At 37.6% G+C, this 18147-nt stretch overlaps 1 protein-coding gene across 1 annotated transcript in view; it reads left to right on the top strand.

The window, feature by feature from the left end:
- Positions 1-18147, top strand: part of LOC141333496 (conserved oligomeric Golgi complex subunit 5-like) — a 104592-nt gene that overhangs the window by 53336 nt on the left and 33109 nt on the right. The window contains exons 8-11 of the mRNA XM_073838515.1: positions 6261-6420; positions 6504-6616; positions 7891-7968; positions 14681-14762. Coding sequence (XP_073694616.1) covers positions 6261-6420; positions 6504-6616; positions 7891-7968; positions 14681-14762 — 433 coding nt within the window. The remainder of the gene's footprint in view (positions 1-6260; positions 6421-6503; positions 6617-7890; positions 7969-14680; positions 14763-18147) is intronic.

Below are 18147 nucleotides of genomic sequence, written 5' to 3'. Positions count from 1 at the left end.
TTTTATTTAAACTGGTCTTTTAAAACTCGTCTCTAAAAATATTGATGTTACCAAATCTTGTGTTACTATCTGTATTATCTCTAAGCTATGGAAGCACGTTTTCACCACTGAATAAAAAAAAATTCTGACTTTTTTTCTCAGAATTTTGTGATATAAACTCGCAATTCTGAGAAATAATGTTATAAAGTCAAAATTGCATGATATAAACTCACAAGTTATAAAGTCATAATACTGAGATAAACTCGTAATTCTGAGAAATAAAGTCAGAATTGTGAGAATAAAAGTCAGAATTGCGAGTTTATATCTCACAGTTGTGAGAAAAAAAGTCAGAATTGCGATACGAAGTCGCAATTGCGAGAAAAAGTCAGAATTGTGAGATACAAAGTCGCAATTGCAAGAAAAAGTCAGAATTATGAGATACAAATTTGCAATTGCGAGAAAAAGTCAGAATTGTGAGATACAAAGTCGCAATTGCGAGAAAAAGTCAGAATTGTGAGATACAAATTCGCAATTGTGAGAAAAAGTCAGAATTGTGAGATACAAAGTCGCAATTGCAAGAAAAAGTCAGAATTATGAGATACAAATTTGCAATTGTGAGAAAAAGTCAGAATTGTGAGATACAAAGTCGCAATTGCGAGAAAAAGTCAGAATTGTGAGATACAAAGTCGCAATTGCGAGAAAAAGTCAGAATTGTGAGATACAAAGTCGCAATTGCAAGAAAAAGTCAGAATTATGAGATACAAATTTGCAATTGTGAGAAAAAGTCAGAATTGCGATACGAAGTCGCAATTGCGAGAAAAAGTCAGAATTGTGAGATACAAAGTCGCAATTGCGAGAAAAAGTCAGAATTGTGAGATACAAATTCGCAATTGTGAGAAAAAGTCAGAATTGTGAGATACAAAGTCGCAATTGCGAGAAAAAGTCAGAATTATGAGATACAAATTTGCAATTGTGAGAAAAAGTCAGAATTGTGGGATACAAAGTCGCAATTGCGAGGAAAAAGTCAGAATTGTGAGATGCAAAGTCGCAATTGCGAGAAAAAGTCAGAATTGTGAGATACAAAGTCGCAATTGCAAGAAAAAGTCAGAATTATGAGATACAAATTTGCAATTGCGAGAAAAAGTCAGAATTGTGAGATACAAATTCGCAATTGTGAGAAAAAGTCAGAATCGTGAGATACAAAGTCGCAATTGCGAGAAAAAGTCAGAATTGTGAGATACAAATTCGCAATTGCAAGAACAAGTCAGAATTCTGAGATACAAAGTCGCAATTGTGAGAAAAAGTCAATTGCGAGATACAAAGTTGCAATTGCGAGTAAAAAAAGGCAGAATTGCGAGTTTATATAATTCTGAGAATAAAAGTTATGAATTGTGAGATACAATGTCGCAATTACGAGAAAAAAGTTTATATTTCTGGCAATTGTGATTTATATCCCGCATTTCTGACCTTATATCTTGCGATTATGACTTTATAACTCTCAATTGTGCATTAATATCTCCCAGTTCTGAGAAATAAGTCAGAATTGCGAGTTTGATGCAATTCTGAGAAAAAAGTCAGAATTACGAGAAAAAATTCAGAATTGTGAGATAAGTCGCAATTGCCTTTTTTATTTTTTTTATTCAGTGGCGAAAAGGGGCTTCTAAGCAGACTGAAATCTCTTGCTAATACTCTTATCTAACAAGATTTTTGTCATTAATTTCCCAGTTATAACATTTAATCCAGTATTCATATAATTGGCACGTGGAAATGTTCTCATAGAAATTACCTAGGCACCGTATGTGGACAGACCCCTGGTGTCGTCTACTTATCAGCTATTGGTTGGTTTGACAAATATCCAGTCTTCCATATGGTGACAAAGCAAACACAGCCAGAAGCTAATGACACTGGCATGGTGACCAGGTGTTTTTATGAAAGGAAGCAATTGGCTGGAAATGACTGTTGTTTTTCTTGTAAGGGGCTGCGCCACTACGTGATGGGCAAACTCTCGCCATGTTCCTGTTGAGGTGGCATACTTGATACTTTTGGACTGTGTATTTTTTTCCTTTGTGGACATCCACCTGAAGCATTCATGCAGAACCTGAGGGTTGACCGAATTGAATTCTCCCAAGCAGGAGAGAATTTAATCAAGGCCCCACACAGCGTCTGTAATGGAGGTGATACCATCAGTGTGGTATAGTTATTACAGGCCCAGGTAGGATACGTGATAGAGCCAAGGATGATCTACCACATCTCCTTCTTAGCATCCCACCCCATCTTGTGTACCCTATCTGACCCAGTTCCTTCCACCAAGTTAAACACTAATACACAAGCTCATTGTTACTCCTATAAACCAGCTCTAAGAGCAAATACAACAAGCAGTAAGATGCTTGTTCACATGCATTTGTCTCCTACGTTCCCCTGGAGAAGCACGCCTAAATCTCAAGATGGCAAAAATAACATTGGCACACCTCAAACCTCCTTGTACATATGATCTGTAGGATTCAGATACAGTGATGTGCTCGCCAAGCATGCCACCTGCCTTTTGCAATTATTTAAGAATGCTTTGGATTTGCATTGCGGTGCACACGATGCACCACTCCTCTGACCTTCACTGTTTACGAGGGGTTATCTGATATAAACATATTCATTCCAGTATGAAATGTAATTCTCCCAAAGAAACATATCAAGAAAGGGCGCTACACCCTACGCAAGTTCATGCGATCCCTTGGACAGAGCGGACAGAGTGAGACTGGCACTGACAAAACGAAACACTCTGTATAAGATTTCCAATAGCCCACAACATGCAAGCCAATCTAATCATCATGGAACCGAGGTGTATTTTTAGTTGCATTTCACCTTCCCAACGACGGCTGTCTATTTTCCCAATCAAAATTGGTCTCTTCTAGAGCTTGAGCTTAAAAGCCTTAGCCCAAATATGTTTTTCTCCCTCTTGCCGGTAAAGAAGGCGATCGTTGGCCACCTGTTCCAGCTAAGTGCTAATTCTGGGAACAAAAGCATAGTGCTTGCCTGGATGTGAGTAATGTGAAAACACCTCATTCACGGCAGTTGGCGGCTAGCCATCCCGGGTCACCGGCTTGCACTGAGCTGATCAAATCCATCTCCACAGTGACTGTGCATGTCCCTGCTAAACCATTATCCCTCCGCAGTTCAGGGTAAATGAGAGCTAGCGCATTACATGCTGCGAGTGAACCTGCTGCATCAATTAGGTCTCTCCCAATCCTCTGTTTTCCTTTGTCTGTGATTCACATCTGTTCTTTGACAACTACGCTCACTGTTACATAAGTGACAACATATGATTTGACTGGACAACAGCCAGTTTTGGCTCGTTTTTTTAAACCACTGTATTTTCCAACAATTGATATTAAATGCCACAAGTTGATGGGAAAATTTTGCAGTTTAAATTAGGGGTGGCAATATTTAGGCACTTCACAATACGATTCCAAAACGATTCTTGATCTATACTTTTTCCTCAAGTCTTCTGCTGTGCAAATACATGTTTACAACTTTACATTTTAACAAACATTGCAGTTTCTATGCTTTTTGTTTATAGTTAGAATGTATGTCAGTACTGCCATCTCAAAAGTAGCGGTGTGAATCTTCACAATCTTCTTAATTAAGATTTTCACATTCTCAGTTTTCAATATTGCACATGGCTACATTTTCATATACGTTTTATATTAGATTTATTTTGTGCAAAACTTACTTTTTTATTATATAAGCAGGCTACTTTTTAAAACAATTACTTATATAAAATAAGTGTTCTTTACGTATCCGAAAGTTTACAGATAATAGTTATTGTTTTTTCTTTTTCCTCAGCATTTTGTGTTGTTTGATTATTACTGATGAGATTATAGACAGTGGCAGCTTTAACAGGCTGCATTCAAACAAATGCACAGATTTCGATATATAAGATGTTTTGTCTGAAATATTCAGAATCGATTCAGAATTGTTGAAGAGAGAATTGCGATGCATCTGAGAATCTTTTTTTTTTCTCCCACCCCTAGTTTAAATCAGTATTAAAGAGCAGGTCATATGTTTGTTTTTAGCTTCTTCTTTTTTTAAAGTGTCCTAATACTGTGTTGGAGTCCCCTACAACAGGTTTAAATGCGTATAAGGTCAGAAAACATTTTCTCAGAAGTACATTTATACATAGTCATTTGTCAATGATTTCGAAATGGTGCGTTCGAAGCAGCTTTGAGTGTAATGTCTGTAAGCCCCTCCCTTCCAAAAGCCTACTCTGATCTGATTGGTCAGCTGGCCAAGCCTGATGTGATTGGCATAGAGAGGAGTACTTAATCAAGTTAGCGAGTTGCCAGCAGAGTTGCCAAGTCTGCTGCTTATACTCGACTTCGGGCTTCTTTTTTTGTAAAGCTGCATGGAAGTGCAATAAAGTTTTACACCACAGAAGGCGGGGACCCCCCACAAAATGAGATTGGACTAGTTTTAAATAGCAATTGAGCTGGTGCTGTTATAAAAGCCTGGAAAACCTGATGCACCTTTACATAAAACAATAATATAGTGCTCCAATCGGTTTTCAAAATAATGGCATAAAAAAATTTTGTTTAACACTTTATGCAAGCAAATCATGCCCACAGCTAAAGTTTCGCTGCTAAACTGTAAACACATAACAAAACAGTAATATTCGATACGTTAGCCAAGTGCTGATAAAACTGATAAAAAGTAATTAGAACAACTGTCTACATTAATCGACGCATTCTTAAGAAATAGTGGGTTCACAGCGAATTATCAGAACTATTTCAGTAAGACACTAATATCGTGATTTACCTGAAAACCTAAAGCTGTACTAGGTGTACATCACATATTAGCACAATAAACTAGATATTTGGAGCACTCACTTGAAAATGCTCACACAATGTATTAATTGTACTTACAGGTTGTGGTTAGGAAACGCTAGTTGGTCTGAATAAAAAAGATTAGAAGCCAAAGAAGGTAAAAGAATGAATTTTAACCACTCATTCTTCACATCATTATATCATTATCTCTGAGTCAACTCTTTCTTTTGAGAGACTATATCTTTATGTATGTATAATGCAATATTTTGATGAACAACTTTTGCAGGCTTTACATTGAAGGTTTTACATTTAGCCTCTGAAATTGGCACCAATGCTTTGCAATTTTTTCTAAGTACTTGAACAATTTCTCCCATTCGGTTCTACTTCCTAAGATCGTAAGTAGCTACAAAAACAATGCAGCCACTAGTGTATCAGAAATCGGAACGGCCCCTCACCAACACCTGTAATGAGGTCACAAGGGATTTCTTCTTGTACTTACTATAGTCAGAGACTCCTTTGGGTTTTTCAATGTTGCAGTGCATAAAACCTAGGTGTTTCAATCTAATTGGATTTGATCTTCAAACATCCATTTTGTCCGCCAACCCAATCTTTTTACATTTGTTTAGAATATTAGAGTGACATCCAGCAGCCCTGCCCTCAGTTTTATCCTTCACTTCAAGTGGACTTGAAGACAGCATGAGGGAATCAATGTGTGTCCGTCACTTGCGTGATTAGAGCTGGAAAATGCTGATTGCCGCCAAGTACTTAGCCACCACTGATGGCTTTATCCTACCACTCCTGCCTATTACACTCAATCTGTGCACCATTAGTGCAGCACTGACAAAAAGGGTAGATTTACTGGATTATCACTTTCTGTCATCTGTTTTGTTTTTGTTTTTCTTAGCACATCTGTTGCATATATCCATTCACCTGCAGTTTTCAGTGTACCGTTTGGGAAAGCGACTGGGCCTGATCATCTTTGATCCACTGGCATTAGATTGAAGTCGGACAAGGTCTTGAATCGGTTGCAATGCTTGGCGCTTTCATCCTGGGAGATTAAATTAAAGGCAGGATCAGAGAAGATGCTTTGAATGCAGCATTGGAGAGCTTCAATGTCCTGTAGTCACAGCTAAGCTGAGACAGTTGAATTTAAAGAATCTGAAGTTGACCTACTTTTCTAACATGTGCTCTGGCGTTGAGCTCAGTGACGTCAATCGTGACTCTCGCGGCAAGTGCTGCGTAGTCTGTGATCCCCTCATGTGGAGAAGACTAGTCTCAGGTGTAAAGTTGACTTGGAAGTGAAGATACCTGGGGGGTCAGGCATATTTTAATGCATTTAGATTGCTCTGTGTCAGTGGCCTGCATCCCACATCAATTCTACTCAAATATTAGGCACCTTCATTGTAAACCTTGTACCATATTATAGCTCATACAGTGCAATTTAACTTTTTTTTTTTTGTCCCACAGAATCCGTCTCAGGTGGGAACAGCCCTACAGGTTTTTTACAACCTCGGCAGTCTGAGAGAGACCATAAGAAGTGTGGTGGATGGATATCGGACATCTGTGCAGGAGAATGTTGTTAACGCCCTGGACATTAAAGTCCTTACCCAACCTGCCAATACTAGAGGTTTGTATTTTAGTGCATTTGTGGCTGTTTTAGAGTGCTTGCTGATATTGCATTGTGTTTTAGTGTGTGCTTTTTGTGTTTAGGTGCCCCTGGCAGAGCCGTCATGCCCACCCCAGGCAACACGGCCGCATTTCGAGCTGCCCTTTGGACAAATTTAGAGAAACTAATGGACCAGATCTGCGCCGCTTGTGGTCAGGTATGCATAAGTTATCAAACTTACACAGATGTTACTATTATGAAACACTGTAGGTCATTAGGCAAAACACCATTAGTTCACAGATGGCTATGGTATTACCAAGCCACACTCCACTTTGTCTGGTGTACACTTGTAAAGCCATGAAATATTAAGCTCTGAAATGAGCTTTTTGGCACTGCTGCTAATGGTAGAGTGAGGATGCTTGAGTGAGGAAGGAAGATTGCTGTCACTCTTCTCCATTCATACATGCTGTTCAAGTCCGTGCATTAGCTGTTTTTGGAAAAATATTGTTGCTTGAGCAAAGTACAGTTGAAGTCAAGCGTTTACATAGACTTTGTAGAATCTGCAAAATGTTCATTATTTTAGCAAAATAAGAGGGATCATGCATGTTTTTTTTTTAGTACTGACTTTTACATATAGTCTATAAGAGAAAATAATAGTTGAATTTATAAATATTGCCCTGTTCAAAAGTTTACATACACTTGAATCTTAATAATGTGTGATTTCTGAATGATCCACAGCTGTGTTTTTTGTTTAGTGATAGTTGTTCATGACTCCCTACTTTGTCCTGAACAGTTAAACTGCCCGCTGTTCTTCAGAAAAATCCTTCGGATCCCACGAAATCTTTAGTTTTTCAGCATTTTTGTGCATTTGAATCCTTTGATACAATGACTGTATGATTTTGAGTTTCATTTTTTTCACACTAAGGACAACTGAGGGACTCATATGCAACTATTACAGAAGGTTCACACATTCAGGAAAAACGATGCATTAAGATCCAGGGGTGTAAACTTTTTAACAGAATGAGGATGTGTACATTTTTCCTAAATATAATATTTTTTTTCATTTAGTACTGTCCTTCAGAAGCTACAGAAGATACTTGCATGTTTTCCAGAAGACAAAATAAGTAATGCATCGTGTTTCCTTTTGAAGCATGTGTTTGTAATGGATTAAGAATCGGGGTCATTTTTATACATTCAACTATTCTTTTCTCTTGTAGACTATATGTAAACGTCTTTTATGTAAAATATATCATTCAGGTCAGTACTCAATGAAAAATAACATGCATTTTGAATGATCCCTCTTATTTTGGTACATTAATTAACATTTTGCAGATGACTTCAACTGTATATATACAAATGAACTAATTTGTTTTTGATCCAAACGCATGTGCATGATATTAAAATTTCAAATTGTACCTACTTTATAAAGCCAAGTGTTTTAAGGTGGACCTTGAATATATTGGATAAAGTTTCTGCTTTGTTCCTGAACAGGTGCAGCACCTGCAGAAGGTTCTGACCAAAAAGAGGGACCCAGTGTCTCATGTGTGCTTTATTGATGAAATTATCAAGGTGAGATGGAATTATGATTTCATATCTATATGTGACCCTGGACCACAAAACCAGTCATAAGGTTAAATTTTACAAAACTGAGATATATACAGCATATGAAAGCTCAATAAATACGCTTTCTATTGTGTATGTATGTATAGTGTATAGTTTGTTAGGATAGGACAATATTTGGCCGAGATACATCTATTTGAAAATCTGGAATCTGAGGATGCAAAAAAATCAAAATACTGAGAAAATCACCTTTAAAGTTGTCCAAATTTAGTTCTTAACAATGCATATTACTAATCAAAAATTACATTTTGATAGGTTTACATTAGGAATTTTACAAAAAATCTTAATGGAACATGATCTTTACTTAATTTCCTAATGATTTTTGATATAAAAGAAAAATCAATAATTTTGACCCATGCAATGTATTTTTGGCTATTGCTACAAATATACCCCAGCGACTTAAGACTGGTTTTGTGGTCCAGGGTCACATATGTTTTACATGTTTTTATTGTGTGTGTGTGTGTGTGTGTGTGTGTGTGTGTGTGTATAATAGAAGAGGTATGCTGTTCAATTTAGTTTGGGGAAGTTATGTGTGTCGATATTATACTTATCCCATGAGTGAAGAGTTTGTCCTTGATGTGTAGTGATTTATTACAAAAGATTTTTGTGTGTTGCCCTTGCCTTTGGCTGGCCTGCCTGCATAGCCCCTGCTGGTTCACTTGCTGCTGGCACATTAGCAGTAAATGACATCCTAATTGGTGTCTGCAGGTGGCTGGCCCCTCTGTGACAAGGTTATCTACCCCACACGCATGCACACACACATGCACACACATATATCCGCCACACGTTTTCAGCCAGACAGTGATGGGACAATTTTATCTACATTCTCCATTTGGCTCTGGGTGACTTTGTGAACTAGCAGGAGTGTGTTGGTGCACGCTGAGTGACAAGAGCAGTGTTTGCAAAGGCATATGCAACGCGTTTCCCCTTTGGTGTCCCAGACATCCGTGGCTCTCCATTCCTTCAGTGGCGAATTTGGCTAATTACAGCCGGTAATTAAGGTGCTATTTTCTGCTAAATGAAGGGCTAAACTGTGAGATCAGAACAGTTTAGGAAGGGGTGGTAAGATTTCACAGATGGATTTCAAAGAGAGCATATAATGCAGGGAATTAGAGTTGGCCTTTAGCAACGCTTTTCTTTAAACCATAACCAGCAAAGCTAATGTAGGGAATAGATAACAGGTTATCTGATGCAAAATTGTGACATGGATATATTTGGGATGGCATACTACTTGTAGTATATATTCTGTGTGTAATGCAAATTTTACACATGCATTTTTGTTTCAATGGGAGTTTGTGTGCTTTAGATATAGTTTGGATAAATATATTGAATGGGTCAAAATCATTGTTTTTCCTTTAATGCCAAAAATCATTTGGATTTTAATTAAAGATCATGTTCCATGAAGATATTTTGTAAATTTCCTACTGTAAATATATAAAACATATGTTTTGATTAGCAATATGCATTGCTAAGAACTTCATTTGGAAAACTTTAAAGGCAATTTTCTCAATTTGTGCCCTATCCTAACAAACTATACATCAATGGAAAGCTTATTTATTCAGTTTTATTTAAATCTTAATTTAAAAAAAAAAAGACACTTATGACTGGTTTTGTGGTCCAGGGTTACATTTAAGATTTATAAAAGCATTAATGCATGCAATGCATGCTTTTTCTTGTCTATATATGGCATTCTTTCCTTTAGCCTTTCCTTTAGTAGAGCACATTGCATGAAATACCACATCACTCGACCAATGAACCAAAAATTATATCAACCACTATTTTAAACTCTTTCTTGAGCAGACCTCAATCTTCTGACCAAAAATCTTGATTTACAAGAGGTGATTAGATGCCGCTCAACTCAACTTTAAAGGCAATTTACTCAATTTTTGCACCCTAAGATTAAAGATATTCAAATAGTTGTATCACGGCCAAATATTGCCCTACCATAACAAACTATACATCAATGGAAAGCTTATTACTTCAGTTTTCAGTTTATGTACAAATCTAAATTTCGAAAAATTGACACTTATGACTGGTTTTGTGGTCCAGGGTCACATTTAAGATTTATAAAAGCATTAATGCATGCAATGCATGCTTTTTCTTGTCTATATATGGCATTCTTTCCTTTAGCCTATATATTTACAATGTAGCACAAGTATGCAAAGTAGAGCACATTGCATGAAATACCACATCACTTGACCAATGAACCAAAAATAATATCAACCACTATTTTAAACTCTTTCTTGAGCAAACCTCAATCTTTTGACCGAAAATTTCGATTTACAAGAGGTAATTAGAAGCCGCTCAACTCAACTTCATTTGGACAACTTTATAGGCAATTTTCTCAATTTTTGCACCCTCAGATTAAAAATATTCAAACAGTTGTATCACGGCCAAATATTGCCCTACCATAACAAACTATACACCAATAGAAAGCTTATTATTTCTGTTTTCAGATTATGTACAAACCTCAATTTTGAAAAATTGGCCAGATTTTACATTTTAAAAAGCATTAATGCATGCAATGCATGTTTTTGTTGCCTATATATGGCATTATTTCCTTTAGCCTATATATTTACAATGCAGCACAAGTATGCAAAGTAGAGCACATTGCATGAAATAACACGTCACTCGACCAATGAACCAAAAAAATATCGACCAGTATTTTAAACTCTCTTTCTTGAGCCGAACTGACGAAATTAGATTACAGCAATGCAATTTCATGATAACTGCACACCGCATGCTTTAAATGTAATGGGGTCATGCAACAACAACATAGCATACTACTGCATACTAATGTTTTCTATCGCAAACAGTATGTTAGTATTCCATTGCGAACACAGCCATAGTTTGTGAGAAAGAGAAAAGGTCTGTCTCCAAAACCTAGAGTCGTTTTCTCTCTCTCTCTGTTGGTATTCCTCTCGTTTTCACTCAGTAAACAGTTTCGGGGGAGATGAGTTGAGCGGCTTCTAATCACCTCTTGGAAATCGAGATTTTCGGTCAGAAGATTGAGGTCTGCGGGTGTGCGGGGGGAGCAGATGTGGGCGTTTCCATGGCAACACCTTCTCCCGCTCTCCCATAGACCTTTTTCTTTTCTTGTTGAAAAGAAGGGAAAAGCGAAAAGTTTGATTTGAGTGTGAGGGAGGTTTTTGCTAAATTTGTAAAATATTCTAAAGCTCAATGGCTCTTGGTAGCAAAGGGACACCTTGAAATTCAAACCACCCAGAATGACTGACAGAGTGTCATCGGGTGCTCAGAGAGCTGCTAGCCGCAGATGAAAGAGGCGCCCGACATTTAAAAATCACCGTGAAAGGTGTTTGCAGGGCAGGCACCTCTTTTGGAGCTTCACAAGCCTGTAAAAAGGCCCTACAGTGCCTCTGAACCCTCAGTTTAACAAGGTGCATGCAGGAGACGGGACACATATGCAGTATAGGAAAACACATACAGGAACTTTGTGCAGGAGTCAATGTACAGCACAACAAAGCTGCTGTCGGATTCCCTGGAGACTGGGAAAGGTGGGTGAATGCCATGTTTTTTGTTTTCTTTCTCTGCCTCCGCTTCAAAAGCTGTTTTCGAACTCCCACAATCTCACACCTTTATTTGTGGCAAAAACACCCCCCACACAGGCACCCATCGGAAAGCGAAACCTGCAAACCGCCACATTTAACAGTTACACAAGTAAAACAGACCTTCCCGTTGGATTCCCAGCTGCTTTTATGTAGCAAACAAGCCTTCTGGCTCTCTGGCATGAGTTCATCTTCACGGATGGCCCTCTTGTTCACTTCAGGTGTCATAAATGTGAAATACGACTCTACATGAGAAAGAAACAGTTGCCTGAAGTACTGGAGCAAATATGAAACTCACTTATATTTTACTTGAGAAAAAAAGAAAGATAATCCATTTTTATTTCATTTATGATGGCACTGAAACAATGCCAATATACACATTTGGCATGGACACTACAATCTCGTGCAATTCCGGATTATCTGGCATTATTTCATATTCATTTCAGGGCATCTTGTGAACAGACCTTTTGTACAATGGAGTTTAGGGATGTAACAATATCAAAATCTCACAATACGATAATAATACAAGATGAAGTCCATGATACTATATTTATTGAGAAAGTCAAATGAAGAATTGAAAAAAAAAAAGAAAATTTGTACATATTGAAGATTTAATTATTCTATTAATTGAACTTTCAATTATTCTTAAATTAAGAGCTCTTAACTAAGAAACCTTATGTCAGAAAAAAATCAGTGAATTGACCCGTCCCTGAACTTTAAAGGGGACTCAACGCTCTTTATTTATGATAGACTATCTAATAATAATAACAATGACAGTAATAGCCATATTTGTAAAACAACTGCACTGTACAATAAATGAACACTTTACAATGAATATTTAATAGGTATATTATTTTTGCTCTACACTACAGCAGGAAAATTACAATACTTCTTTCCTAATTTCTACACTTGAGAAAGATATTTTGAAATTGGACTGCTTGTTGTCAGCAAATCTTTCTGCACTTTTGAGCTTTTATTTTGAATGAAACTGCAGTAGAGTTTTATTTAGAAGGAAAACTCTAGCTTCAGTGAAACAGGCTTGCAAAAACGCATCTCCCTACAAATTTTGTGAAATACTGTTATCTGCCGCAAAAATAAAGGTTGCATTGCAAACGTGTGCTAAACTCAGCATATGCAATAAAGCATATGCAATTTCACTGCATTTATTCACTGTGTTGGGGAAAACGCATTACAAGTAACGCGAGTTACGTAATCAGATTACTTTAAGTAACTAGTAAAGTAATGTATTTTCATTCACAAGTAAATATCTGAGTTGCTTTTTAAAAAAAAGTAATGCCAGTTACTTTTTGTTTGTTTTATGTATTTAATCCTATTTTATTAACCGTGTCTTTACTGCTGACTATTGTTGATCCAATTCAGCCATATACTAATAAACAAAACTTACTTTAGATTAACTAACATTTGTGCTTCATTTTTCTCATGCTGAAGAGTGTTGAACTTCTTTTTCCTACAGTTCTACTGTACAGACTTGAATTTACATTTCCTTCAGCCTCAGGCTTATTCATTTCACTTTTTGGTGTGAAAGGGCCTTTACATTTGCTAAAAATCAAACTATTAAAAACAAACAAGCAAGCCCTGCCCAGATTTAAAAAGTAATGCAAAAGTAATGTAACGCATTACTTTCCATAAAAGTAAGTAATGCAATTAGTTACTTTTTTAGGGACTGCAATATTGAAATGCATTACTTTCAAAAGTAACATTCACAGTGAACTGATCCGTTCTGAAGCATGAGCTGATCGCCTGAATGAAGTATACACTTCAATTTGAAACATGCAACAACAACAGGCTTGATAAAGGGATTAAGCCATATTGCGCTTTCGGTTTTAGTTTGTTTGACAGATACTGTGTCAAAGCATAATGGCCCAAAACACAACTTTAAAGACCTTTTATGTTAGAATAAGAAGTTTAAATATATTTTAAAATCTAGATTTTTTGCCCGGAAGACCGTTTCATATCATCATGTGACCATGTTAATATCGTGACATATTGCTATCGCAATATCACAATATTGATAATACCATTACATCCCTAATGGAGTTCACATGCTCTATGTCACAAATTTGTGTGAGTCAGCAGGGACATTCAGGAGCAGGCTTATTTGCACAGGTGATGTGTGGATGCAATAAGCATGTATCACTGAAACTGTACTGCTGCTTGCCTTTTGTCTCCAGCAAAACAATAGATGTAGGAAAAAAACAGAGACACAGGGAATGATCAGGGTATTGGATAAGCTCATCTTTAATGGCCTTGAGCTCTGTACTAAAATATATCAGCTCTGGCTCACCCCATTCTCCCTGTGTAAATTAAATTAAACTTAGTGCAATCATTGTGCATCATTGACAGTCTATGGAAGTTGCACAATATGTGTCAGGCACATGAATTCTGTTCTGGTCAGTAAATCTGACTGAATCCAGATGATTTAAAAAGTAAATGTGATTTCAAAATAATCAAGTTTGTACTTGTTTCTCAATAGCTCAGCAGTGGATCAGACTAAACTAAACTAAACTAAATGCCTTTTTAATCGGCTGATCCAGTGACAATCCGGCCTTGTTACACACAAACACACACTGGCATTTGGCAAACATTCATCAGCATTAGACGACATTTGTTTTGTCATGATTTGTCGAATCATTATTTGTCATAGACTTCCCTGTTTACACAAACGGATCAGACAGGTATTATTCCATCAATGATTGCTAATGCCAGCGTTGTCTAGTGATGGCATAAATAATCTGGGGGTCATATTATTTTTTTACCCTTTATTGCTGGTTGATGTTTCTTGCACTAAAAACATACTGACTTGGTTTCACATGACTATTTTTCACCCTCTCTCCAATCACTACAACTTTTATGGCTACTATATAAAGAATCTGTCATTATTTCCTGATGCACGTGAAATGAGTAAGAACGTCTTTGCAGAAATTAAATGTGACTTGGACATTAGTTTCATGATGTGTTGTTGGTTGGAGCAATAAAAAGCAGTCGTATCAGCTTTGTTTGCATAGTGTGTTAATGCATATATGTGTGTCATAGGCCATTATGTTAAAGTTCACGTGTTTTCTCTCTCTTATCAGGATGGGCAGCCTGACATCTTGCACACCTTCTGGAGTTCAGTCACTCAGACGCTCTCCGAAGAGCTGCAGAAAGCCACAGCTGGTGAGTCTCAGTCTGGGGTTTTTGTTTAAGACGATGCCCCGTCATGCATCTCAAAAGCTCATTCTGTGTGTGAGTGTGTTACACAAGCTCCCCTCCTGCGCCTAGTCTCTCTCTTCTCCTCCGCTCTTGCTTTCTTTTCATCACATTGCAGTCGGATTCAAACTCTGTTACCCACGTACGCTCTTCTGGAGTTGTTTTTGAGAAGACCGACTCTGTTAACTCTTTCCTCAACTGACTGAGCATCGTTGTTCACTTCCACTTCACACTATAATCTCAAGACAGGAGGGGGCCTTGGAGAAGTGTTTACACTTCCGTAATCTCGGATGGTTTTTAAAGCTCAGATGCAGCCAATGAGAGAGGCCATCATTGATAGACACAAAACGATGATCTCTACACTGGTGTTAGCATCACTAAGGAGCAGGATAAATCAAGGCAGGTGTTTGGTCACAAGGGAATATAGAGGAAGCAAACCTTCAAATGTGACTTCACAGATGTATAACCAAAACAGACTCCCCTCTTTATTTTAAAATAGCCTGTACCTTGGGAAGCTACAGTATCACTTAAGAATAGCCTTTTCCAGCCAGTCTTGGGATTTTAGACTATTTATATTTCTTTATTTGCCAGACTTGTTCATCCAGAGAACATTTCCTCTCGAGAAACCTAGAGTTAAAGGGTTAGTTCACCCAAAAAATGAAAATTATCCCATGATTTACTCACCCTTAAGGCATCCTTGGTGTATATGACTTTCTTCTTTCAGTTGAATCCAATCCGAGTTATATTAAAAAATGTCCTGGCTCTTCCAAGCTTTATAATGCCAGTGGGCATGTGTTTCTGTTCAACAGTCCAACAGAAGTCCAATAAAGCGCATCCATTCATAATAAAAAGTGCTGAATAAAAGTGCCGGTGTGAATAAAGGCCTCCTATAGCGAATTGATGTGTTTTTGTAAGAAAAATATCCATATTTAAAATGTAGTAATCACTTTTCTCCCTGTGATTTTCAAGATATCCTGAAGAGCTTTAACTGGTTCATGTGTGTTTGATTGGGGTTTTAGCAGAACTTTGCAGGACAGTGGATCCCTAGGAGCAGGGTTGATAACCAACGGATGGTTGTATATCAAATGATGGTTTTCTAATGACAGTTGTGCATTTGAAAGACAACTTTATCCAAGACAACTTGTTTGTCCATGCATTTAATGGAAATCAAACCCAAGAACTTGCCATTGGGTTGTGGTTTCAAACCCCAGATGGGACGTTTCATGAGCTATTACCGTTGTGCTCTTGAACTAGGCACTTAACTCTAGGTTTCTTGAGAGGAAATGTATTTCCAGCCTGCTTAAGCTCATCTGCCCTTTGATTTTTTTAAGTTATCCTGAAGAGCTTGATTAGCTGGTTTTAGGTATGTTTGATTAGGTTTATAGCTAAACTATGCAAGACAGTGGATCCCTAGGAGCAGGGGTAAAGACCAACTGATGGTTGTATATCAACTGATAATTTTCTAAGATGATGACAGTTGCATTTGTGCATTTGAAAGACAACTTTATCCAAAACAACTTGTTTGTCCATGCATTTAATGGCAATCAAACCCATGAACTTGCCATTGGGTTGTCATTTTAAACCCCAAAAGGGATGTTTCATAAGCTATGTCCATTGTGCTTTTGGTTTTCTAAGCTGATAACTGTTGCATTTGTGCATTTTAAAGACAACTTTATCCAAAACAACTTGTTTGTCCATGCATTTAATGGAAATCAAACCCAAGAACTTGCCATTGAGTTGTGGTTTCAAACCCCAGAAGGGGACGTTTCATGAGCTATGACCATTGTGCTCTTGGTTTTCTAAGCTGATGACAGTTGCATTTGTGTATTTGAAAGACAACTTTATCCAAAACAACTTGTTTGTCCATGCATTTAATGGAAATCAAACCCAAGAACTTGCCATTGGGTTGTGGTTTCAAACCCCAGATGGGACGTTTCATGAGCTATTACCGTTGTGCTCTTGAACTAGGCACTTAACTCTAGGTTTCTTGAGAGGAAATGTATTTCCAGCCTGCTTAAGCTCATCTGCCCTTTGATTTTTTTTAAGTTATCCTGAAGAGCTTGATTAGCTGGTTTTAGGTATGTTTGATTAGGTTTATAGCTAAACTATGCAAGACAGTGGATCCCTAGGAGCAGGGGTAAAGACCAACTGATGGTTGTATATCAACTGATAATTTTCTAAGATGATGACAGTTGCATTTGTGCATTTGAAAGACAACTTTATCCAAAACAACTTGTTTGTCCATGCATTTAATGGCAATCAAACCCATGAACTTGCCATTGGGTTGTCATTTTAAACCCCAAAAGGGATGTTTCATAAGCTATGTCCATTGTGCTTTTGGTTTTCTAAGCTGATAACTGTTGCATTTGTGCATTTGAAAGACAACTTTATCCAAAACAACTTGTTTGTCCATGCATTTAATGGAAATCAAACCCAAGAACTTGCCATTGGGTTGTGAAGCAACGTTTCATGAGCTATTACCGTTAGGTAAGTTATCTTGAAGAGCTTGATTAGCTGGTTTCAGGCATGTTTGATTAGGTTTATAGCTGAACTATGCAGGACAGTGGATCCCTAGGAGCAGGGTTGAAGATCAACTGATGGTTGTATATCAACCGATGGTTTTCTAAGCTGGTGACAGTTGCATTTGCCCATTTGACAGAGAAATTTAATCCAAAGCAACTTGTTTGCCATGCACTCCATGGAAATCCAACTCAAGAACTTGCCATTGGGTTGTGGTTTCAAACCCCAGAAGGGAACTTTTAATGAACTATGACCATTGTGCTCTTTATCTAGGCACTTAACTCAAGAGGAAATGTTCTCTGGACTTTATTAATGCCTCATTTTGGTCCCTGTATTGCAACAAAAAAAACACTCAGTTGTCACAGAATCCCTTCATTAATACATTACCCTGGTTCACGATTGCAACTGGTGCCCATCTTAATTAGTGTGCTAAAGATCCTGGGCAGCACATCCTCCCTGCAGAGACACTGTAATTTAGACCTTGACATTGATGGTGTAGCTCTATTGATCCCTGCCTGTGTTATCACGACCTAACAACACTTTGTGCTCCACTCCGCCTGATCAATAGAAGGCAAATAGGAGCCTTTGCATCACTTTCATTATCCAAATGCTTGTGCATTACTCCCTCTTCCAAGCCTGATTTGAAACCTCTCAATCAAACTTGCTTTTATATTCTCCAAAACCCTAGGGGGCTCACCTTGTACATCTATTAAGGGAACCTCGCCAAAATGCTCTCACAGAATGAGAACGTTTCAGGTGAAGATGCTCTCACAAACTTTGTGGCTCCAAGAGGCCATCAGAAAACATTTTAACTCTCGGGTCGATTGTTATG

The sequence above is a fragment of the Garra rufa genome, chromosome 4, assembly GCF_049309525.1.
Source record: "Garra rufa chromosome 4, GarRuf1.0, whole genome shotgun sequence".
Classification (NCBI taxonomy): Eukaryota; Metazoa; Chordata; class Actinopteri; order Cypriniformes; family Cyprinidae; genus Garra; species Garra rufa.
This window is presented reverse-complemented; position numbering and strand designations above follow the sequence as displayed.